The sequence below is a fragment of the Tachypleus tridentatus genome, chromosome 10 (genome assembly GCF_004210375.1).
Source record: "Tachypleus tridentatus isolate NWPU-2018 chromosome 10, ASM421037v1, whole genome shotgun sequence".
In the NCBI taxonomy this organism is placed as follows: domain Eukaryota; kingdom Metazoa; phylum Arthropoda; class Merostomata; order Xiphosura; family Limulidae; genus Tachypleus; species Tachypleus tridentatus.
Genome location: NC_134834.1, coordinates 52,428,339 through 52,454,117, shown reverse-complemented (window position 1 = coordinate 52,454,117; position 25,779 = coordinate 52,428,339). Strand labels below are relative to the sequence as shown.

The 25,779-nt window shown below is 29.3% G+C and overlaps 1 protein-coding gene across 1 annotated transcript; it reads right to left on the bottom strand.

Annotated features, from left to right (window-relative positions):
- Positions 1-2,228: 2,228 nt before the first annotated feature.
- Positions 2,229-25,220, bottom strand: ATPsynO (ATP synthase subunit O, mitochondrial). Its single transcript, XM_076461405.1, has 8 exons — positions 25,065-25,220; positions 22,864-22,911; positions 19,403-19,513; positions 15,649-15,721; positions 10,156-10,215; positions 7,864-7,976; positions 4,890-4,976; positions 2,229-2,470 (listed from the first exon to the last, which is right to left on the bottom strand). The coding sequence occupies exons 1-8, from the start codon at positions 25,179-25,181 to the stop codon at positions 2,357-2,359; spliced, it is 723 nt and encodes a 240-aa protein (XP_076317520.1). The 5' UTR covers positions 25,182-25,220; the 3' UTR covers positions 2,229-2,356.
- Positions 25,221-25,779: the final 559 nt, after the last annotated feature.

Sequence of the window (25,779 nt, the reverse complement as noted above, 5' to 3'; positions counted from 1 at the left end):
ACCAAGTAAACTAATCCCCATATGTACATGTACAATATTCATTACATAGTACGTTAAGTTTATACATATCATATACAACAGCTTAATCACGTCGGCATCAAGAGAGAACGTACAGCCTATAGCTCTGAAATGTGTCAGATGAGCATTGGCTGATTTGGTTTTATTTTTCCAAATGTGCTAAAGTAAGGATACAATTTAAATATCAACACAAATCAAGTAACCACCTCACAAACTTCATGATAATAAATATGAAGACAGCACTTGTCTTTTGTATGGCCAGCAGTCATCAACTTTTCAAACACCACACAAGTCTCCATACAGTCAACATTCAGGTAATTTGTGATTCTCTTCATCCTTCCTTCCCAAGTGGAATAAAAACTAAATTTTGCTTCAATTAATGTGGAGTTCTGCCTTATATTCATAATACACAATGGCTACCTCTGTTATCCTAAATTCATACTTGTTGTTTCGCATAGTTGGATTCGAAAGAACGTCAGACTAGTCAGGAAGCAAACGGAAAAACTGAACACTACAACGCACTTACAAAGTTTGAAACACTACGTGAACTGGACTAGAGTCCATTATCATTTTTAGTTATTTATTTTTGTTGTTTAGCAAAAATATATAAAAATGTGATTTTTATCATTACAAGTCATCTGACACATTGCTGAGCCTTCAGGGGGATCAATTTAATATTACTATTAAAATATATGAGTCAAAAACTTATGAATACATCTTGAGAAATTTAAAATATTTCTTATAAAATTTAATATCTGTATTATTTATGATGAATTATCCTACATCTTGACTACAACATAGTTTTTGTTCTTGAACGAACAAAAGTTTATATCATTCTTTGGAAACATAACAGCAAATAAGTATTCTACTCAAAATTATAACCATTATGAAACTACTTTCTTAAATGATAAAGAAAACATTATTCTAAAAAACAACCAAATGTTTGACTAATTATTATAAGTTCTAGAGTAGAAATCTATTTTAATATAATTCAGTCAAAAATTAGCTGCTTTTAAACCTTTTTTTTTTTTTACTTAATGTTCTCTGTACATGTTTTACAAGGTTTTGTTTTTTTAGTGCAAATCTGAAGAATAAGCTATTGGCACTCTGTCCATCCCGATCAATCGAACCCAAAATATAAGCATCGTAATTGTAAACTTACAGCCAACTCCCCTGAGGAAATATAAGCATTAATTTCACAAGAAAATGTTTTATTAAGTATATATTCAATATTAAAATTTTGTTCTACTTATTTATATATTTTAAATTCTTAATGCAAATAAAGCTGAGTTATTGCACCATACTGTGAGATTGATTCGATTTGCATTACAATCTGCACAAGTTCTATTAATAAAAACTCCACAGTTATGACACATCAATATTACTCTAACTTAACAAAGTACCAGTTCAGTGAGTTTTGATGCACAACATTTACTTAAATGTTTCTGTAGTTTTCAAATAAAAACAAAATAACTTAAATATATTATAAGACTAAATTTGTATTAAGTAACAACTCTATTAGACTTAACTATTCACAATTTTAACTTTTACACTTCCTCATACAATAGTCTTTCATATTTTCAGTAAGTTCATAAATAAATTGTTCTCTTAATTAAGGAATTTTCACTTATAATGCTCACCATTTTAAAAACACACAGAGATACTTGATAAATTATTTCCAAGAAATGGGATATTTTTGGAATATGATTTACAAATCAGAATAATTTTGTTTGTTATAAAGCACAATGGGTTAATGGTGCTTTGCCCACCAAACCACAGGTATTCATACCATATCCTCTGCATTAAAAGCCACTGATTTACTGCTGAACAACAAGATGAGTGAAAGCACACACACACAGACAAAAAGACTACCATGCTTTGACACATTCGCCATCTAGTTACAACCTAATGAACTAAAACGAGAGTTTCCTTCTTTTTCTTTCATTATTACCAGTATTTATTTAAGTATTTGCTACATAGTTTATCTATAAAGATTTAGTGCAAAAAACACAAAAAATGGATTTTTTTACATGGTGTAATATTTTGTAACAAGTCTATAAAAAAAACAAAGGGCACTTTCATCTAAGGTGTTTAATGTAGTAAACACTTAAAAAGAAAAGGTGCAAAAATTCTAGACAGTAAATTTCAAACCGTTTACTCCTTTGTCTTGAGTTTCTGAACAAAGTTAGCTACAGTAACAACAATGCATATTTTTTTCCACCAGTACATTTCCTTTATTACCTACTGTTTACAACATTTAAAATTGTAAATTTTGTCTGATCATTTGTATTAGCTACAATATTTTTTTCCTACTGTAAAGTTCAACTGTACTCAATATTTAAATTGCTTCTTTAATAAGTTGAGTATAAGTCTTTATCTTCGTTGCCATTGACATATCAACATATTTGTCACCAATACTGACAATCATTCCTCCAATGATAGAAGGATCAACCTATATATATAAAAAAATTCATTAAATATTGTTAAATGTTTGAAATGTAAAAGAAAATCTCTGAAAAAACACAGCAAAACAACATGCAAGTTCATTTTTTTGTTTCAGGTAAAAATACTCAAACAAGTTCATGGAGTGAAATAATTTACAATCTCAAAACTGAAAAGAAATCTTGGAAATCCACTATCTTATTTTGCATTCCAAAATTGACACAACAGACATAAGAAGTCTGCAATGTGGTTTTTAAATGCTTTTCTTACCATACATATTGATTTATTACCAAAAAAGACAACTGTTACAAAACCTTTGGATACATTTGGAAGAAAAACCTTTTACTGTAGACAGTAAGATAAATTTCACAGTGACACAATTTTCAACTGCATTATTGTTTAAAATTAAACATCCAAAACAACTAAAAACCAAAAGGAAAATTATTAAATAAAGTGTAAGTATGCAAAACAAAACTGACAAATTTCAAGGATTTAGCAAAAATATTTACAAATATTGCCATAATATTAAAATAAAACTAATAGAAACTTAGTACTGACAGAAATTTGTACATTTTCTAAATTCAATGAAGCTAAGTAAAAAACATAAAAATTACAATTTAAAATAAAAACGTTATTTCCATATATTATTTAAAAGTAAACAAATAATTAGATTTGGTATAACATCTTTTTATTGAGGAGTTTATAAGTACAAACAAAATACTTGGCAATTTAAAGGTGAATTTTACAGAAAAAGAAAACTTTGCAGTAAAAAGAACTACTCATACTGAATAATTTTGCAGGTTCACATTTTTTATAAAAAATATGTACCAATAAATGAAACAAAGAACTTGGTGCAGAAAGAGCTCTTTCAGAGCAGCAATCCTAACGTTTTAGTTTTTACGTTTCCCGCTAGGAAAAGTACCGTGACATAATAGTTGCCAAACAAATTGCCAATGCCAGCACACTGAATGTAAATAAACAAGGCCAGTGCATACGGAGAAAAAGAGGCAGAGTCTGTTTTGACTTTGTGTTCTGAACAGTGTCAAGTAGCACCATATCAATTCAAACCTACTCTGATCGAACCTAGAACAGTTACTTTTGACACAGATCTGACAAGTTCTAGTGATGAGAACAGTTCCACGAGCGAGAGTAGCGGAACTGTGAGTGATACTGATAGCACCCAGGCCTGTTGCTAGTTGGTCATACCTCCAGTGGAAGAATGGTAAGCCTAAGTCATGACAACAAATATGGTCTGTATTATTTCACGTGCAATTTTAAGCATCTCCAAACCTGTCTGGTGTTTGTAAGTTATTGGTATCACAGACTGGGTTTTATTTGTTTATACTTTGCCAACTATGGTAATTAATACTCGGCCTTTCCATAATCATTGTACTGGGTATTTATGACTCGTAACAAAATGAATTTCAATTATACGTCATAATTCTGTCTATATAATCAAACTAGATGTAGCAATCTGAATAATTAATTTAATATTTACCATAAATGTATAATTTATATGACATATTCCGTATGTTTGCGCAAGGTGTAGGTGTGGTTTATGCGAGCAGATGCCAACCAGGAGAGAGTGCGTTTGTTGTCACTCGTACGACAAGGTGTCAAAGATAAAGAGTGCATTACTCAGACTCGAGGCTTTGATGGAAATTGCCTGAATACTGATGTCTTGGAAGCATCATATTATGAATTTGTTGACCAATAACCATGTTATCATAAAACAAACAAAGTAGCAATATCAAGACAAAAAATAGTCTCACAAAGTATGTAATCCGAAAAAAACGCCAACAGATTTACATAAACACCAGCACTGAAAGGAACAAAATGGTCAGCGCACAACAAAGCATTTTGGCAACTATTATGTCACAGTTGTAAAACGTCACAGAAACAGCCGAATGACTGAGAGGAACTTGAGTTCACCCGCATATTTCTTCCATTTGTTACTCAAAAACTGAAGTGTTTAAAAATATGGCAACCAAACAGGAATTATACCTAACCAAAGTACAGTTTCTAAGGCAATTATTAAATTTGTTGAAAATTCACCTTTTAATTCTACAACTTGAAAACTATGACTTCACGTCAGCATTCACAGTTTTTGTGATTAAACATAGCAAATCCAAATTTTACCTAACTTCTAAATTAGTATGATAAGAAATATAAACTTATATTATATTTACTATTACTGGTGGGTATTGCATTATCAAACATATGAAAGTAAACACAGTTTTAAAATATTTCACAACTTCTCATCTCTAATACTCATTAAAAAACTAAATACTTATGCATTTTTACACCACGGATTATTTTTGTAAGTTAAAAACTAACAAATATGACAAGAAAAATAAACTTAACATTCCAGTTCAGTTTCTTTCAAAGCTAGCATTTTTGAAACAATTTTTTTTTGCAAATTTAGGTACCTTTGTCTGCATTAGAAGTGTCTCTCCTTTCTTAAGAAATCCATTTAAAGCTGTCTCTAAGTCCTTCACAGTTGTATTATCCAAAGGCTAACAAAAATTTTGGTAAAAGTAAATATTTTGATACTTAATGAAACATTAAAGAAGAAAAAAAACAGCATTTATGTATATACACACACGAGATCAGTCCACTGGAAAAGTAATGTTTATTATAACTTCAACTTTATTCTATGTGTCTTTATTAACTACTATAAGCTTTTTGTAAATGGTACCAGAATATATCTGGCTTTCTAACTGATCTATTAAAATTTTCAAAAAATCATATTACTTACTGAAGAACCAACTTTGACCTTCACTCAATAAAATGTGCTGAGGAAACAATTACTTTTACTTAAATAAATTAACGAAGACATCATAACCATGTAATCCATGATGACAATAAAACTCACTTGTTGAGAAAATTATATATTTAAAAACAGTTGGTATGGGTAGAGAAAGCACTAGTTGAGGAGCGAAAAATGTTTTGACCGTCTTTGGTCATTATCAGGTTAACAAAGAAAAAAAGGTTTACTGACCGGTAGCTCACCACATGTTTGGAGGTGGTTGTGTAATTGAGTGTAGAAATGTAGAGGGCATGCTTAGATGTTGGATTATATTTATCAATACAGGTATAAAGTTGTTCCTTTGTATTGGTTTATTTCGGGCTTGAGTTGTTGTATAAGGCTTCTTTAATTTTGCATTTGTTTATGTTTGTTTCTTTATTTAGTATTTGGGTGTATTCTATGGTTATGTTGTGTTTATTTGATTTGAAGTGTTCAAAAACATGTGAAGGTTACTTTTTGTGTTCTTTGAATCTGGTTTTGAATGTTGTTCACTCCTCTACTAGTGCTTTCTCTACCCATACCAGCCATTTTTAAATACATAATTATAATCATGTAGTTCACAAAATGCTCTTTCTCCTGATCATAAACATGTACCAGTAACACATATGTATATTAGTATTTTCAAAAGCATAAAGAGACAGAAGGTGCTTTCTTCATGGGTGTAACAATTTGTAAATTATCTTGCAAAATAAAAAAGTTTTTATTTTAAATTCTGGCCTTTTAATATTTATAATTGAGGAACAGTTTGAAATCCATACAATGAAAAAATATCTAAAATGGAAAATTAAAAGAGAAGCATCATGTGATAAAAACAAGAGAGAAGATTGAATATTTATTTAAATAATTAATTTTTAATTTAAAAAACTAAAACTTCTCTAACATTAAAATTTGAATTATAAACATTTTGATGTCAAGTTTACTGACATATGTTGACAATAAAGTTGCTCAATTAAGTTTTGAATGTAACTGTAAAAGGTTGTGATACATACACCAGGGTTAAAAACTTCAGTAATACAGATTAACCTGGTGTTTAACATTAAGCATACAATAGGCATGACTATATTTAAATATATTATTCTAAGCACTTGAGTCACCCACAACTGAAAATAATTTGAACCACTACATATTAGTTCCTTTCATCCTCATTAATTCTCTTCCTATTTTTAGCACCCATTTTTCAAATTCTGAACTCAAGCTCTATTTTCTTTTTCTTATAATGCTGTTTTACTTGTTGGTTTTGCATTTCACAAATTCATATTATTTTAGTTCTTAAAACTGCATATACTAAAGATAACATTATGTTTTTTCTACATTCATTTCAACCAGTTGATTTTGACTTAGTTCACTGGATGCACAATGGTATGACAAATGAGTAAAACACATGATGGGAAAATTACTGTGATATAAAACTGACTATTTATCAATGATCCTTAACACAATAGCTTGTTACAATGTGGCAATTAATTTGCCTAACACTATCAGCCAAAACTTGAAAAAATTTCTAAATTAATAGAGATTTAAAACAAAAGAAATAAATAAACTACTACAAATATATCCCATCAACTTTGCTTTGTATTGTTCATTCTTCTTTGTAATTAAACAAAATAAGCAAAAAGCTATACAGTGGACTATCTCTGCTCTACCCACCACAGGTATTGAAACACAGATTTTAAGAGTTGTAAGTCTGCCACTGGGGGCAGCTTTGTACGGACAGGATACTGAGTGACACCAACAGCTACTAACTGGAAGAGAGTTTTGCTTTAATACTCTATTTACAACATTTATGCTGAAAGAAATGGCTGCAAGCCAATCAGAAATGATGAAATTATTGCTGTGTAAATACTGCAATACTTAAGACTTCTGTTTTTCCTCTTCTTCATTAACTAAAACATTCAAATATTTTTCAAATAAACATAAACATACATAGCCTAAATAGACAGATAGGAGTAACAGGGTAAAAGTAGAAGTAGTTATGTAAAGCTATTTAGAATTATAAAATCATAAAAATTACTACCAAGAATCACAAAAAGGAAAATAAAGAAAGAGGTACATTTTGAATTAAATCATGAAAGTTTAGGGAAATAGTGTGCTTTAATATAATAATAACTACAAAATATAATTACAATTTAATCAAAATAAAAAAGATAAAGGGTGAAAAAAAATTATATTTTATAAGTTTAAAGTAATTTATTTTTGAATATTGTACTTAATTTACAGAAGAGTCATACTTTATATTTGCACATTTTAAAAATATATTTAATTTATGTTATGTTCTGTTGAAAAATGGTAATCAAATGTTTTTACTATAGAAAGTATTTCCTAAAGATCTACCTTAAAATTCTTAAAACCAGTAAGAGAAACTGAAGAAAGAAAAAATGGAAAAAACTTAGAGTATTTTAGTGGTTTGTTACTTGTATCTAGGGATGTAAATTATTGTGTGTTTTGATTAATATATAAAAATCTGCTTTTTTGTTTTGTTTTGTAGTGGTAGACGAATGAGAACAAATAAGGCTTAGTTTTTTTTCTTTCTAGGCACAAAGAATATTACAGCTTCAAATTATGATAGAAGAATATTACTGTATTTGAAGACTCACTTTCGCAGTAATTACGCTACAGGCAACTTCTCCTCGCTGAGCACTCATAATTCGGTTGAAAGAATTGATGACAGCATCAAGCTTATTCAAACGGCGATTTTCAGCCATGGTACCTATAAAAATTAATGAGCCAGTCATTCTGAATTGCAAATGGAATTATGTAATTTGTTGTTCTTATAATGGTTACAAATTTGGCAAATGTACTTTTCAAGCAGGTTTTTATGAATCAGCTATTAATTGAACCAGGATTATTTAACACCACTGATACAGGGCACTCCTTTCTTTTACGTATGAGTAACAACGGATTAACTATACAACTTCTAACACTCAATAAGAGCTAAAAGTTTCAAAATGGCCATTATAGTTTAAAAGAAATGTTTTTAGCTTTACTAAGACTGATCTAATGTTATTTCAAAGTGTGTGACTATTCATAAGAGCTTACCACATGAAGAGTTTGTATATCATATAATTGTTAACCATTAAACACAATGAAGGATTAGAGGTCTACAAAACAATTAGCCAAGAGAATAACTCCTTTTCATAGAAGTTTCCATAGTTTAACTTAGTATTTGATATTTTAAAAATGTTGAAAAATCAGTTTAGACATCCTAAGGTTTATACAAAGTAGCATTTAACTTATAATTGCTTAATACAGGGATAACACAATTGCTCTTAACCAAAAAGCCCCAAACTAAAAATATGGAGTACTTTCATTTGTGTATCTCAGCTCAAACCTTGGATCTTTAGCCTGCAAATTGGCAAACTAACCACAAGGTACTCTTTACTCTTTTATTTCAAACTGTTTTCTTATGTTCATGAACTGAAAGTTTCCATTTTTAAAACTTAACAGAAACTTTGGAAATTCACGTTTTAATGTTGCATTCACAAGCGACACAGCAGATTCAATGTAAAAATTCAACTGTGTGGTTAATGAATGCTTGTTTTGTTAATTACACAACTCATAAATTGTTATTTTAGATATTAAAAACAAACATAAAACACATCATATTTCTAGTTTAAATAAGCTAAGAATAAATATTTAAATTATTTTATTACACATTAGTTATATTATACTCACAAAAATATAAAAATATTCTTATTACAGTCAATTGTTTGATGACAACCTCACTTGAGTTAATGAGCAGCTCGCTGGTTCAAGAATGCATATTTGCATAAGAGATTTGACTATTTAAGTAAAAGTGGCAATTCACCATTATTTCAGCAAGCCTCTAAATTCAGGGTTCTTTAAATGGTCATTGGGAGAACCCTGAATTTAGAGGCTTTTATGTTGCCAAAACAAAGAATTGGATAGTAACTATGAAATCTTACCTCATAAAAAAAAAAATTAACCAATCATTAAACAAACTAGATAGAAAATACTTTTGTCTACCTACATGAAATAAAATAACTAACACATGGGTAGGAAGTAATGTACAATTTCTAAGAATGTGACAAGTAAAAGTTTTCAAATTGGAAGACAAAATAATCTAATGTAAAGATTCCAAACTTAGAAACAAGTCAGTGTAGGCTTAGGTCACGAGTGCAAGATTTTTTACCAGTCAATGCTTTTACTGTTCCTTGGTATTTTATGCTACTATCATGGCTAACTAATAAAAGTAAAACAAGTTAACTTTAGCTTCTGATCAATATTTTTAAATCCTAGTTTTATTCTTTTCATATTTGTTGACAGTTACATCCCTTGTATGAAAGTTTTTATGAACAGACAAGAAACTTAGTATGTCATTGTTGGCATTTCAAAGACAATTAGTTTTAATGCAGAAAAAAGCACTGAATACCTTTATATAATTTAAGGCACACAATGAAATACAAAAATTAAGATTAATGAAACAAAGTATTTATAATGTTTTTTTAGAAACATCTCAAAACCTAAAATATTATACAACTACTACACTAATATATATTTTTCAATCACAAAATACCTGTTTTACTTGTTTGTTTTGCTAATACAAATGTAATTACACAATGGACTATCTGCACTGTGCTAACCACGAATGTACCAAATTTTATGCATTTAAGGATTTAACTGTGAGAACAAATCTAATAGGGGTTGTATAGTTTCTAATAGCAATAAAAGTAATATTCTAAATATCTCTTTGTTTACCAAATAGAGAACAATTATTTATTTGACAGTTTAAATTATTTAAAGCAATTGTATTGAAAATAATTTTCACTACAGAATGAGACTACAATATAAAATATATATAGATAACATTTTCTACACAATTAGTTTTATTTTCATAGAAACAAACACTGCTATTACACAATACTTACCAATCAGGTTAATGGTCAAATCACTGAATTTTTGTTTCTGTAAAGTACTGACAAGTCCATCTGGAATTCAAAAGATTGTGTCAAAATACATTACAATAAAATTTAAGAATCATATTTTATTTGCTTTCTTAATATTTTCAAAAGGAGTTTCTGATTGCAAATATTAATATTAAACAATTCACTGTGCCATATGTAGTTTGAAAAATTAACTTTTTAAACTTATTTCCAAATTAAAAACAGTGAAATAGCATTTAGAGCAACTATAATGTTCACATTTTGTTCTGAGTGCTTACTTTAAAATTAGAAAACTGAAAAGAATACAAAACCAAGCTGATTGTTTCTTACTTTCTGACTGCACTTCTAATATTGGCAAACATTGTAGACAGAGAAATTGTAAACACATATTAGATTTTCTTTAAAAACAGATACCAAACAGTGAAATGCTAGGACTGACATCTTCACTTTTTGATACATGAAAATTTTAAAGCTTGTAGTTTGTTTGTTTTTGAATTTTGCACAAAGCTATGTGACGGCTATCTGCACTAGCTGTCTCTAATTTAGCAGCGAAATACTAGAGAGAAGACAGCTAGTCACTACCACCCTCAGTCAACTCTTGAGCTACTCTTTTACTAATAAATAGTGCCCCACAGCTGAAAGGGTAAGTATGTTTGGTAGTACAGGGAGTTGAACCCATGACTTTCAGATTGAAAGCTGAGCTCCCCAAACGCTTGTCCATGCCAGGCTTTAATGCTTACAAAAATAACTGTGGTTTTAAGGATTTTTCATAAAAACTTAATCACTTAACATTTCTTTTCTGGTCTACAAGACTGTAAGTTTACTTCTTCCTAAAGTCAATAAAAACATTTTACCTTTTATTTCTGATGAATCTCCTACTTGATGCAACCATTAACTCTGAGTAATGGGATTCAACTAAACAACATTTCTTAATAAAATATTTTATAGAGATTGTTGTATAATTAAAGCCATCTACAGTTTCTACAAGTTAATCTTTTGTACTTATTTGAAAATGACTACCACATTTCTTCAAGTTACAAAAGATTAAAACTAAGTAATATACTCAGTATGTTGCAAGCTTGGAAATGTTAATATTCTAAACATTAATCAAAGATATTGGAGAGTCACTAATGGTAAAACCTTACAAATCTTTTGGCATTCTTTGAAAAGATTACTGCTTACGTAGATAATGGTAAAGGTGTAGATTTACTTTATCTGGACTTTCAGAAACCATTTAACAAAATCCCACATAAAAGGCCCATAAAAAATTCTCTCTATGTATGTGCAAGATAAATTAGCTAACTGGATAAAAGAGTGGATAGATGGAAGAAAGAGGGATTTTATTGAGTTCAGTTAAACTGGATTAATTTCACAAGTAGAATACATCAGGGCTCAGTCTTAAGATCTTCACCCTTTTTGATTTACATCAATAGCATAAATAAATAGTCAATAAATTATTTAATTTTGCAGATGATATTTAGGTCTTGGATGTTGCAAGCTGCAAAGATGATGCTGTCAGTTTAAAAACAAACTTACATCATTTATTGAGTTAAGCAAATAAATGGTAGATGGGTTTCAATTATAATAAATACAGCACAGTGCATATGGGTTATCATAACATGATTTATCTTACTACAATGAATGTAGCACATATGTCAGTATCTGCACAAGGAACCAAAACTCCTGCACTACCTGCTCAATGGAACCACAAACATAAATCCACACAGATTTCATGTTTTGTATATTCAGGTTGAGACAGTTAGAAAAATAACTGATATGTGGAACATATTTCTTTACAACAGTGCACAAGTAAGAGTGCTCTCCTCAAAACAAGAACCTTCACAAGAACTGTACATGAGGGTTGAATTATATCTTTATTGATGTACTTTTTAAATGTAGTACTAAGAAACTAAAGTTCTTAGTACTTATTTTTCAACATATAGCACCTCTTTTAATACATAAAACATTACAGTTTATATGAATAAAATTCATAAAAATGTTGAGCTTTGTACACAATCATTTTGATACAATGAGATGTGCATGACTAAAGAGCACAATCAGAACACTTTTCCCATGTAGTCGTTCACAGAAAAAAATTTTTTTCAAAATTTTCACTTTTCCTAAATTTTTTATGAAGTATAAATACTACAATTAGTAACTACTAGCACAAACACCTGTCCTTAGGGTGACATTTCTGCCTGTAAATATAATTTGGACAGTGATAACATTAACAGTGTCAAGAAAGAAAGGGATCTTGGTGTAATATAATATAATAATAATATAATGTAATATAATAGTTGATCAATCTTCAACTTTTTTATGATCACTTTGTGCTTCTTATAGTTTTCATGCTATAACTTAAATTAGTAACTTTCACATATTATCAGTAAATATTAAAGATTTTTTACAGAAAATATATTTTTTTCCACTAAGTTTTGAGATTTCTTAAGTAATGTTTTTCCTATGCCTTTTTTTTTCTATTTGAATATCTATTCAATATGCAAAATTTTTATAACCTCCAGATGATTATCAAACAAAGAAAAAAGCTATTTTATCTGTTATTTACATTACTGCATATCTGTACAGGATGGGTCAATTTGACTGACCATAGTACTACAATAAGAAAGGTTAAGATATAAATTATTCTTTTTCTTCTAGAAAAACTCCAAATTATATTAGGAAAACAGAAATATTTAGTTTCAAATAGCTTAAATCAAACAACATTATACACTTATATATATTTACTATTTTTATCATACTAGCCTATCAGCCATGCGTGGCTAACATTATAGAAGTTGTAATAATGTGGCATGCGTGTTACCATATCCAAGAATATAGAACTAGCCTTTACAAGAGTGACTTGTTTTGGCTATATTTTAGTGGACTAGTATTTTGTAAATCAGTCACATTTCAAATTATAATACATTTTACATGTATGTTATTGCTATTTACAAACAAGTTCTCAAACTTATTTTTCTTAAAACATAAAATAGTGAATAAAGAAATAGAGCAAAGAATTATCTCTTCTAATTTGAACTTTGTACTCATTTGCTGCTTGCCATAGATTGCCAAGCCTTATCAAATTTCAAATGTGGAGAATCTAAAAGGATGTTTTTAGATTTTGCATATACATTTGGAAATAACCAAAAAATCATAAATTACCATATCAATACCACTAAATTCAACTATAATTTATTACGCTTAGTACCTAAGCTGTTATTGGATCTAAAAAAAAAGAAATTAAACTCACTGACACCTTATCTTACAGCCTGAAATCTAGCATACAATATATATATAATAGTAGATCAACAAATGTGATAATATGGCCTTTAACCTGTGTGAGTAGGGTTAAGCCATACAAGAGTTTTAGCTTGTGATAGGTCAATCAGGATTTTAAGTTGTATTTATAAAAATATTGAATACAAGTCTAAAGAGGTTATAATTTCAATGTATAGGTCACTGATGAGGCCACATTAGGAGTAATATCTTCAGTCTTGGACTCCTTGCCTTACAAAAGACCTTGAATTTTGGAAAGTGTTACTAAAATGGTACCTGGAATGGAAGGGTTGTCACATGAGGAAAGATAACAACCCTTAAAATTGTTGATGCTCATCTTTCTTCATACTCAACAGTGGAAATAATAGGACTAGGGGGCATAAATATAAATTTTGGCAAGGAAAGAGATATCTTTAACCAAAACAGTTTTACTTTCCTAATAGGATTGTTGGCCTCTGAAACTGGTTGCCTTCAAATGTTGAGGAAATGAAGTGTTTAAAAGAAAAACTAGACAATTACAAGAATGATAAGGGCTGGATTTAATATTTATTTTTTAATTAATTTATTTAATAATTTTAGTTTAGAGGATGGGACACCTAAGATGGACCAATAGGTCCCTTGTTGTCTCTCAACATTGTTATGTTTTTACATGAATGAAAGAAACCAATATTGGAGCACATGGTGAAAGAAAACATTTGGTCAGAAAAGATTAAGGTAACAAGAACACTATCAAAACATCCTATATACAAAAGAATGACACTGTAAGTAAAACATTTATATTTTATCTTGCTGTAAGAACCAATCAGCTTCACAGAAAAACACCCTGAACTTGTCAATTCTTATGTTCTACTTCCCATCAGAAACATGACAGGTGAAACTAAAAGAAAATATTCAAAAGGATATTTCACAGAAAATTTCGCAAATTAACTGGCATGTACGAACATATGTATAAAATGTCACTAATGTTAATTTCTGAAAGAAAATAAACAATAACATCCACAAAATGTGACACTTGCTAATGATTAATATAGTAAAATATTTTATAGTCAGCATCATGTATAATTATTCCATGCTACCAATTTGAAAAATGTTACAGAAGAAAAAGTGTCAGATATTCAATGCCAATTCTTTTAGAAATGGCAGTTACCTAAGATGCAAAAGACAAAATTGATTTATTTTTTCTGTCTGGCTCTAGTAAAATTCTTTCAAGTTTTATGTCTAACCCAAATTAAACATGGTTATGTTCTTAAATTTCGTCACATTAAAAAATCATGAGGTACAATAATGACTTAATGAATAAAGTAATTTTTTACACAAAGAAAAAAACTCAATTTTTTTTATAAAACAATTACATTTATCCTATTAAACAAAGGAATGAGCTTTAATTAATGATTCATTTACCCTTATTTCTGCTTAATAATAATAATGTTGATGCATATAATTGAAAGCATTTAGACCTATAGTTTTTAGGTTAAGAAATGTTTAATTATCAAAAATGCATCCTCAATAATGAAATCACTGAAGAACCACAAATTTGAAAAGTTCTCCATGAGAAGTAATTGAAACAATAGTACTTTAAGCATGTAACAATGGGATCCCAACAAACCTTGGCTGAGTATGAACCTAAAGACAGATTTTTGTTCTTGCAAGGCAAAATAGCAAACCAAAATTTAGTGGAAAAGTCACACATCATAAGCTAGGAAGCTTCCAAACAATAATTTATATTATTTCTAAATGAATAAGGTGTTATTCAAAATAGAATACAGGAGACTGATTTTAGTAAAACATTACATGACAAAGAAAATTTTAGAGGCTTTCTTGCAAAAAAAGGAATAAGATAAAAAAACAACTCATATTAGGAAATCAAGAGCAAAATAAAATGCCATCTTAAAATTATATGAATTGAAAATACTCATCCAATGAACTTTGACATACAGATTCTTTTAAATGTCATACACAAATCCATATTAACTATACAGAGAAACTTTTATGAGCAAGCAAAGAAAATACACAGAACATTTTTTTGTTGTTACATTAGTTTTAATTCTTTTGCACAATTACAAAATCTCCAATACCCTAAACATGCTTCAATATATGCTGCATGCTTGTTATGGTAACTTTACTGTTTACAATTTAGCAATGCATGCAAAAATAAATTTATTCAAACTGGTACAATTAATAATACACTATTTCATAAATTACCTTTTTTAAAAGATGCCTTGACCAAAGGGTTAGTGATGAACTCAGCTAGTTTCACATCCTTCTGCATTAAAGACTATAGAAAAACAGCTTATATTAATGAAACTGATTTTATTATCAAATTCCAAAACATACAATTATTTTTCTATAGCATCACCACAGATTTTCAAATATTATAGTAGCTTATGATCCTGATATAATAAAATAGTATTTCACACACAAATACGATTTATTCTTTCCCATTTACTGTGAATCAACACAACCATTTTCATCAGTGCCTTCACTTATCTTATATACACCATTATAATACTGGATTGCAACTGCACTACTCAGTATAATTAAAGGATAATTGGAACAGAAATTTATTATAGCTATGACAAGGCAAAGCTGCTGTTAAAAAATCAATCATTCCCAGGTTAATATTTATGGAAATCAGTCATCTGATCTTAAATGCCCATAATAGATAGTTCAGCTTGTGTTCACAAATAAATATTTGATACATATATTTTAACATCTTTACAGTTTGTGAAATTTCACTTCAATATGGGGTACAGTCACTATGAACTGTGATATCTTAGTTTACAATAAGTGTTTCTTTTTTTTCAATTTGTGCTATACATAATGGTTTTCACCTTTTAACCTTTACTATATAGAAGCCCAGACTTTAACCCTTAAATGCAAGGAATGGGTTATGAATTACCCATATTATTGGCTTAAGATTGATGATAAAACCTATTGCTTGACCAAACGTTTTTCTTAGCTAACTCTTCTTGGTGAATACATAATATTAGTTTGACTAAAACACAAAAAATCTCTATTTGACAGTGATTTTGAATGAAATGATATGGGTCACTATTCCAGGTGATGCATATAAAAACTATGTTGTGTTCTTTTCTGAAAAAGTGTGGCATAGAAAAGTGTTATGAAGTACACTAGTATACATTGAAAAACACTGCTACTTTCACAAACAAAAAAATTTCAATAAGCCTTCTTCTAAGACAAGAAAACCAACATACCACATAAAAATGCACCACACCTATCTATTCTGCACAATCACATATAACAAAAATAACTGTCTGTGATAACTGTAATTTGTAACTATCCTACCCATGAAACTCCAATGAATGTTTGCTGATGATTCAGTATTTCTGAATATTTCCATTATTGATCTGGAATTGTGACCATCCTGTTTGTGTTTTGTTAGATTTAACCCTACTTAAACAGGTCAAGGGCCATGTCACGTTTTTGACTCGCATTCAAATTTTTATTGAAGTATAATTTTATGAATGTACGTCAACAAGTTTGGTATCAACTTGTAGCATATAATTCTATCAAAGTTCATTAGCAAAGTTCTTAATTTAAAAGTATTAAAAATAAAATTCTTAATATCAACTTTTTTTTTGTTTCACATGTTCAATGCAGAATTGGTTCCAATTAAGTATTTGTGATGTCCAAATACAAACTCTGTACAAATTAAACACTCAAATTACTAATAATAATAATAATGATGATAAGCTAGAATATAAAATAACACCCATATTTCCTATTTTCTGCAATATTGGTATATTTATTGAATCAACCAAGGTGCAAGTTTTTAAAATACTTGCTTATGTGCACCTACTTTACTCAAAGATGTGTGTATAACAAATCAAAAGATCAGAATGTCCCTCCAGTGGCTTTCTCAGCCTCTTTGAAGTACTTAGGTAGCAAACTTTTCCTTTTCATGCTAAATTCCAAGCTATAAAATAAGACCTTAGGGAGCTTAAACTTTCATGTTTTTAAGACCCAAATACTACTTAGTTACTAAACTGGATAAATTATAATTAAATTCTGTGGTAATGATATAGTAATTTAAGATTTTTGGTTATTTCAATATGTATATTTGAAACCTAAAAGAAATGACTCACATCCTCAGTATGCAACATTTCAGTCAGTTGAGTCCAACTTAAAAAGTTGTTGAAAAATACAACCAGAGGAACAAAATATTGAGTTGGCAATAGAACAGATTTCTCTACTCTAATAATGAAGCCCACCTTTGTGGCTTCTGCAAGAAGAATCAAGATGTGTTGTTCAACCAATTGAGAAAATGATACAAGAAGGAGTCAGTGGTACACATAATGATGTATATAAAACCCCAAACCCAATTAACCAACTGAAGAAAAGAGGCTGATTGAAGCTTTCCTCTGTCAAGGCCAACCTAGTACAAGAAAAACCAAAAAAAGTCAGTCTAAATTGTGTCCTAGGTAATTTGTAAAAGCCTCCTCAGGATCCCCTTCATCTCACAACACATCAGATCACAGACAGCCTCAAGAGAGAGTGACCTCCTCCCATGGCTATTAACAAACACCAGATAACAAAGGTGGAATAGGTGAGGTCTGGTTGGCCAATGTAGTAGAAACATTAACTTGTGAATTCATGCCCAGTATCATTTTGTTTTTATACAAGTCAGTTAATGAATATAAATGAAAATATAACTGTAGAAAAGCAAACGTCTAAAGTCGCAACTCAAGATGTTAATAATCACAACACTCCTATACAGAAACCCATGCTAAGTACTTCATTAAGAAAAATCGATTATGTTATCTGATAAAATGCTTATATACAGCACATAAAAATACCACACTGAAGTTGGTGGAGAATTCTGCAAATTAAATTTTGCCAAGGACATACAAATCAGTTATAAAAAACTGTATCAAGCTTGATAAATGCTTAGATTTGGTTGGTTCGTTAATTTGGTGTTTTATGGTACAAAGCAGATAGGCTATCTGTACCAAACATCTGGTAAAAGTTAAAATTAAAGTGATTTTAGTAAAATTCATAAAAGGAAATTAAGGTGAAACAAAACAAAGTTTAAAAAACAAATAGCATTAAACCAATGTTTACATTTAGTTTACAGCATTAAGAGAAAAACTACAGTGATACAAGTTGTAAAGTACCTTCTGTGGCATAATTGTAATTATCATAACTTGACAGGAAGACTAACAGATATGTGATCCAGGGCAAGAGAAATGGCATACAGTTTAGCAGTGAACACAGAAGCTGTAGATGGTATTCTGTGTGCAACCACCGAACCACAACAAACCATGGTAGAGACCATAAAGTCACCTGATTTTGAACCACCTGTATAAATAGGAATGGAGAATGCTTAGATAGGCAAAGAAATAGTTATAGTGTCAGTGGATGGTAAGTATGTTTTGGAAATTATCTTCCAGAAGGATGCCCATAACACAAAAGAAAAAATAAGCCTGGGTGTGGATCATGACACAAGTTACTGCAGAATGTTTTGAAGTGTGCAAGTAATCATAGCACCATTTATCATTTAGGTTATTTAACTTAAGGTCCTTCTCAGATTGTCCACAAAGTTTGTAAAATTAGTTTGCCACTGATAACGACAGAAATTATAATACATTAGAAAAAAAAAAAAAATAGGAAACCGTCAGCTTCAATAGTTTTTATAGAGAGAAAGCACACATACACATTTGTTTTTGCTTTTATTCATGAAGCTTCTTCATAAGCAATGAGAAGAAATACTGTCACATATTTGAAAGACTTGTTTCTTCCATCAGACTTTAAACACTTTTTGGTGTACAATTTTTATTACGTAATTCTGCTAGCCAAAAAAATGGATTTCAAACTCAGTTATAATATCAAGTTGAAACTAGAAATACAACTTCATTTTTGTTCACAAAGATGACTCTACAAGATTCTTTTAGGAAACATTAATATTAAAATATTTCTTATACACATTTTTTCCCACCTTTACTTTTTTGAGTTCTCCTTCCACTGCATCAAGTTTCTTTTCTTTTACAGCTGCAGAGTAAATAGCTGTAGCATATCGCCCTTCAATTCCAAATATTGCAACTGGAGGCTGCATATACAAAAATGTTATTGTAATAGTGGTTGAAAATATCTTCCAGTCCCAATAAAAATATACAAAAAAATATTTGCAGGATTATTAACATAACTGTTTAGGAATCATCAATTAGAGACATAAATTAAAAGTTTCCCATTACAGTCGTGTGCTTACACAATTATTAATTGAGCTAGTTCAAAAGAAATATGTTTCATCACACAAAAAAAATCTTAGTTTTATAATTTCTTGAATTTTGTATTAATTTAATATCAAGCTTTAAATTTTTTTATACTAAAATTATCTTCAAGCTGAATAGGCTATATATTAATAAAATGTATACACAAAAAAACACGGGTCTATGATTTCTATTTACTTATGAGAATATTTATGTGACAAAGAGTTGCAAAACGGTTGTGTACGTACACGGAGTTTACACTTAAGGATTTGAAAAAGACCCGAAGGTCTTACTCTATAGATTACAAGAAACATACTGGTATGGTAGTCATGAAATACATTAGTTTTAATTTACTGAGTATTATCATCAGCACAACATCTTGTTTGAATATCAAACTAGTTCAATCATGGAACTATTTTTATGCATGCTATCTCTAACAAATGTGTTGTCTTTATTTACCACTGTAGAGAAACCATGAAGCAATTACAATAAACTTTGGTTCAATTCCAAATACTTTAAACCAAATACTTCACATCTGCTGGTAGCACAATTCTATTAAAATAAAGCAACTCATAACAATTATGCTCAGTCTAATGTTATAACAAAAATTATGTATATATGTGTAGTAACTTACACAAATGTGACTAAAGTCATCATATTTTTTTGCCATTATATTGGGAGTTGTAATTTTCTTACTGGTTTCTTTTTTCTAATTTATTAAAATTTTAAGTTGTTTTAATTCCCTTAAACTGTCTATATTTCTTTTTCTTTACTTCTGTGTAACAATCCACAACTGAGTTAGCCATTACCAGTATCATATACACATACACTGATTTTAAACCAAATTTACAGATGGCAGATCCAGCAACTCAAAACAACCATGCTTTATCTAATATTTCAAAATCATCAATTTTGTAGTAATTAGAATAGGGTCAAAATTCTGCCAGTACTCAGCACCAGGTTTTATTTTGTTTTTCATCCAATCCATATGCTTTCTGTCATTGTGCAAAAAGGAAGGAATGTCACACCTTGTTTAAATAATCATTCAATATTTTCAAATGAACAAATAATCTAAATGTTTGTAACAACCAAGATGAGAAGGTACTTGTATCTTAAATATCAATTTATTAAATGCACAGTCTCATCTGGCTATATGATTGGTAATGGCCAATAATGATCAGTATTTGCAAATGTTCTATCAGCTGATGCTCTGTGATAAGTACCTGTCACTCCTACTAAAGCATATAATCTTATTGTCATTCAAAGTAAAAAACCTGAGATAAGATTACAATTATGAAATTTTTAATTGAGTTCACTGTTTACTACTATCATAAAAATTATATATACATGTATAATGTTATGACCTTTATGCTATTTAGGTTAAACATTAGTGTCAGTTATAATTTGTACTCATTCTAGAAAAAAAAAAAAAAAAACTTATATTTACTTCCTAATTTTTTATGGTGATTATAAGATTGGTCAAATCTATCAATATGAGTTCTGATATGATAGTGAAAATAACCAATAATATAGAAATTTCCTTCTTAAAAAACAGTTGGTAATTGTTGAGGTTATAATAATTTCACATGTGAAATTTAAAACTTTTCTTATGCACAAAAGTATTTTATATTAAAACAAAAATTACTCTGCATGTTGCCTATTCAACATTTTGAAAGAAAAAAGTTTACAAGAAAATCTTAAATTAAAATATCTTAATACTTAATTTAAAAACCTGACATTTTGTGTATGAAAGCCTTGTACTGTTCACTAATAACATGAAAAAAAAATTGTAAACACGTGCACAATATTAAAAATCACAGTATAATTACTCTCATGGATACCTTTGTGGTTACAAGCTGGGTGTATTCTGCCCAATCCTTAATGAAAAGGTTATGTATATATGTTTCTTTGAAACCATTAAAACAGTTATATTTATTTTCTTTTTGTTGGATAAACTATATTAAAAATTACTCCTACAAGTAAAATCCTTTTATACATATCCACAAACGTCAGCACCTTATTTGTTGAGAATTTCATTGCTGTTTGAAACTAATGTGTTTAAATTTGTTACTTAATCTGTAATTTTTATTTACATTTATAATTTAATTGGTTTTAATTTTCTTATTACTGCTTAAATTGGTTTCTTTTATTTTTTTATCTCCATTAACAATTTTTTGTATCTATTAATTTTTTCCAAGTTTCAATAAACAGCACAGATGTCTAACTACTACAATTTTGTTAATACCCAGAAGATGACAGCATGATTATGGGCATTATATAACAATGCTATAAAAAAGCAGTAATAGGACACTACATTAGTTATCTGTATCACCTACTTGTCAATAGTTAAAGAGGAATTTGCTCATTAATCAATTACCTTCAACTGACTATTCTCACATGAAACTTGAATAGTTGAATAATGAAAAACAGTAATAATTCAAAATACTAATTTCGGTTAGTTTATTTTCATGACATTAAGCAATTTAAGTACAATACCTACTAATTAATTATTTCACTAGACCAATCAATGTAATTTATAGTCATAGATAATATAGTATTCAGTTAATTGTCCAGCTCTTTCAACAGTAATAATACCTTTGTAAATCTCAACAAAGCTCCTGAATTGGTAAATAGAAAATATTAACATTTTTTCCTTTATGTTTTAAAATATTTTAATCTTTTAACCCTTTCACTAAGACTGGGTTAATTCCTACCTCAAATATTCTATAACCTCTTAACAATACTTAACCACTACATTTCTCAACAAAACTTTTGGAAGAAATAATCTTATATAGGGTATATATATAAATCATTTTTTAATTAACTTTACAGTTGATTTATCTGGAATTTAGAATTAAAAACAACTTAATCCATGTTTAAAATCATTAGAAGTTTGGACTGTATGTACAAGTGGTCTGTTTGTTGGGAAAAAAAACAAATTATAAATTTATTTGTAGGTGGTAACAGGTCTAAAGCTAATGATTTTTGTTTTAGTTACTTGCTTCTATGTATGATAAACCTTTATGAGCTGTACCAACTATCACAAAATCATCACCTGAGTGTGACGAATTCATAACTAAACAAAATTGTGAATAACACATATCACGATCAATAATCCCCAATTTAATAATGCTAAGGAACCATTATTTTATAAACCACAGCATACTACTATTTTAAAATCATTTCTTACCTTTATGAGCTTTGTATAACTTGCAGTGGAAGTGGAGAAATGCCTAATCTGTCAAGAAAGAACAATACAATTTAAAGTGTTGTATATATTTATTATATATACACACAAAGGTATATTAATTTTATTACTAATACTCTGTTTCAATGCAAAACACACCAAATTTCACACTTCTTGAAGGCAACAAAATATACTATCCAAGCACAAAGAAAGCTGTGTAGCATTTTTAACAGAAAATTATTATATCTTTTATTTTAAATAAAATTCATCTTCCATACTATTTTAGTAACCATAAAATATATAAAAATATGACTCTCTCTACAACTGTAAATATTTCAGTTTACACCTTGTATCAAAGCTTGGTAAAAATATTTTAAAAGAAATGAAGACTGACCTGTCTGAAAATCCTGAATAACAGTTATAGAAATTTAAAGACATTGAGTAATGTAATTGGCATACATGTAGCATAGTTTTGTTTTGTTTTATAAATATTTAATGGTGAAAATGATAGGACCACAAATGTGAATTTTTGTAGAGTAGGAGCCAACTACAGCTCGACAGTTTTACCTTTCTTACAACATTTGGGCTTTTGGAACAGGTTGTCTTTGTATATGATGGCTACAATAAATTTTAAACCTTAAATAGCAGCCATCATCAAATGACCTGTCAACTATAACATTCCTGCTGTTTAAGGGTTAAAACAGTTTAAGAGAATGTACAATAAATATTTAGATGATCAAGATTGAATGAGTTCCTTCTGTTTTTGTATTTAGTTTGGTCAGTCTTGATGAAACAAGACTCTTTATTGTCCCTTAAATTTTGAAATAAAATCATCAATATATCATTTATTGTACATGACTGAACACTCAAAAATGCTTAAATTTATAACTGTTATTGTTAAAATCAGCTATGCAGTTACAGACAAGTTTTAGGTCTGACTTACTTTCTAAATAAAATTATCTTAAAACATACTTTGCAAATTCTGGTCACAAAACATGTCCAAGCTCTTCACATTAGAGCAGATAAAACAAACTTCATTCAAAATACATCTTTTTAAACATATGAGAGATACATTTATCTGACAGAACTTGCTTGCTGGTAGTTATGTACAAGGCTGCACAATGTGCTATCTGTGCTCTTTCTACCATGGGTATTAAAACCTAGTTTCCAACATTGTAAGCTCACAAACATACAGCTGTGCCACTGGGTGCTTGTGATAGGAAATCAACAAAAAGTAACATGATGAAGAGTAGGGTGGAGAAGCATGTCAGCACTACTTTCTGGGTCACTTTTTTAACAAATATTTCCTTAAACCAGTTTTTAAATGTTTTCCTAGATATTATGCTTCCTAAAATAATTACATATTGTAGGGTTTTATTTAAGGTATATTTATACACAAAATAAAATTTGAATTCATAAAGAGTATTTGGTTTACTGAAAACAAACCACAATTAATATATGTGAATTTATATTACTTAATGTGACTTGTTGCATTAGAAAGAATTAATCTTTATCCACAGACATAAGAATGTTCATATATACACCTCAATAAAACAAACTGTCCTTATTTTCAGTCTTTTTTTATTTTTATTCTAATCAGAAACAGTGAAAGTATTAAACAATCCTTATTCCTCAATATTTCATATATACAGTTTTTATTATACATGCCTTTTGTAAATTTTAATTCCAGGATTAACTTGTGCAAAATATATCAAATTATTTAGTAAATTATACAACATGTGTTACACAAATTATTTGAGAGATGTTACATTGTCACTCTATACGAAATAAACGCCTTACTTTTTCACTCTGGGCTTTGGAAATTACTAACAATTGTCTTACAATTTACATAATCTCGAAATTTTCGTATTTTGATGTTCACGTCTAGGCGCCGTATTATTGTTAACGTAAATGGCCAATACAAGATAAGAAACACCAAGCATAAATTTATGATAGCACCTTGTAAGCAGTAACTGTTTTTACTCCATTCTCGAACTAAGGCAAACATTTAAAATCGAACACATTTATAAATTAACTCACATTACAAATGTAATTTATGGGAATTTGTGGCCTAACTAATACTCATTTTGAAAATTATAGATTTAACTTCATTTTCACACTACTAATTAACGCTCATATTCTTAATTTTAAGCTGAAGTATTTTGATCTTAACAATTAACAAAAAAATTAAAATTAAACTTTACCCATGGTAAAGACACTACTTTGCAAGATGCAGCCATTATTTTATTTTCAACAAGTTGGCTGAAGTATATAGGTGTAGAGGTCATACGAACATCAAGTGCAGGTAGCGCTGCTAACATTTTTACAAAACGTGCTTTTTATTTATTTATAATTAAAATATTTACCCCTATTTAATACATTTAATTATATACGAAAAACAAAAAAGAGAATTATTAGATTAAAATAAATGTACTCAAGCTTATCTTTTAGATAGTAAATAACTTATAAATTTGAATTTTGGTTCAATATCAAACACTTTGTTTTTCTTTTGAGTAATATCGTTAAAAAGAATCACGCAAATATTAGAAGTATCCCATCCCTTTCGACCTGGCATGGCCGGGTGGATAAGGCACTCGCCTCGTAATTCGAAGGTCCTAAGTTCGAATTCCCGTCACACCAAACATGCTCGACCTTTCAACCGTGGGGGCGTTATAATGTGATGGTCAATCCCACTATTCGTTGGTAAAAGAGTAGCCCAAGAGTTGGTGCTGGGTGGTGATGACTAGCTGCCTTCCTTCTGGTCTTACACTGCTAAATTAAGGACGGCTAGCGCAGATAACCCTCATGTAGTTTTGCGCGAAATTAAAAACAAACAAACAAAAGAAACAATTCCATCTGTTTAAAAACAGATAAACAAATAGGTAACCTTGACGTCTTGGGAACGTATTTTATCTGAAA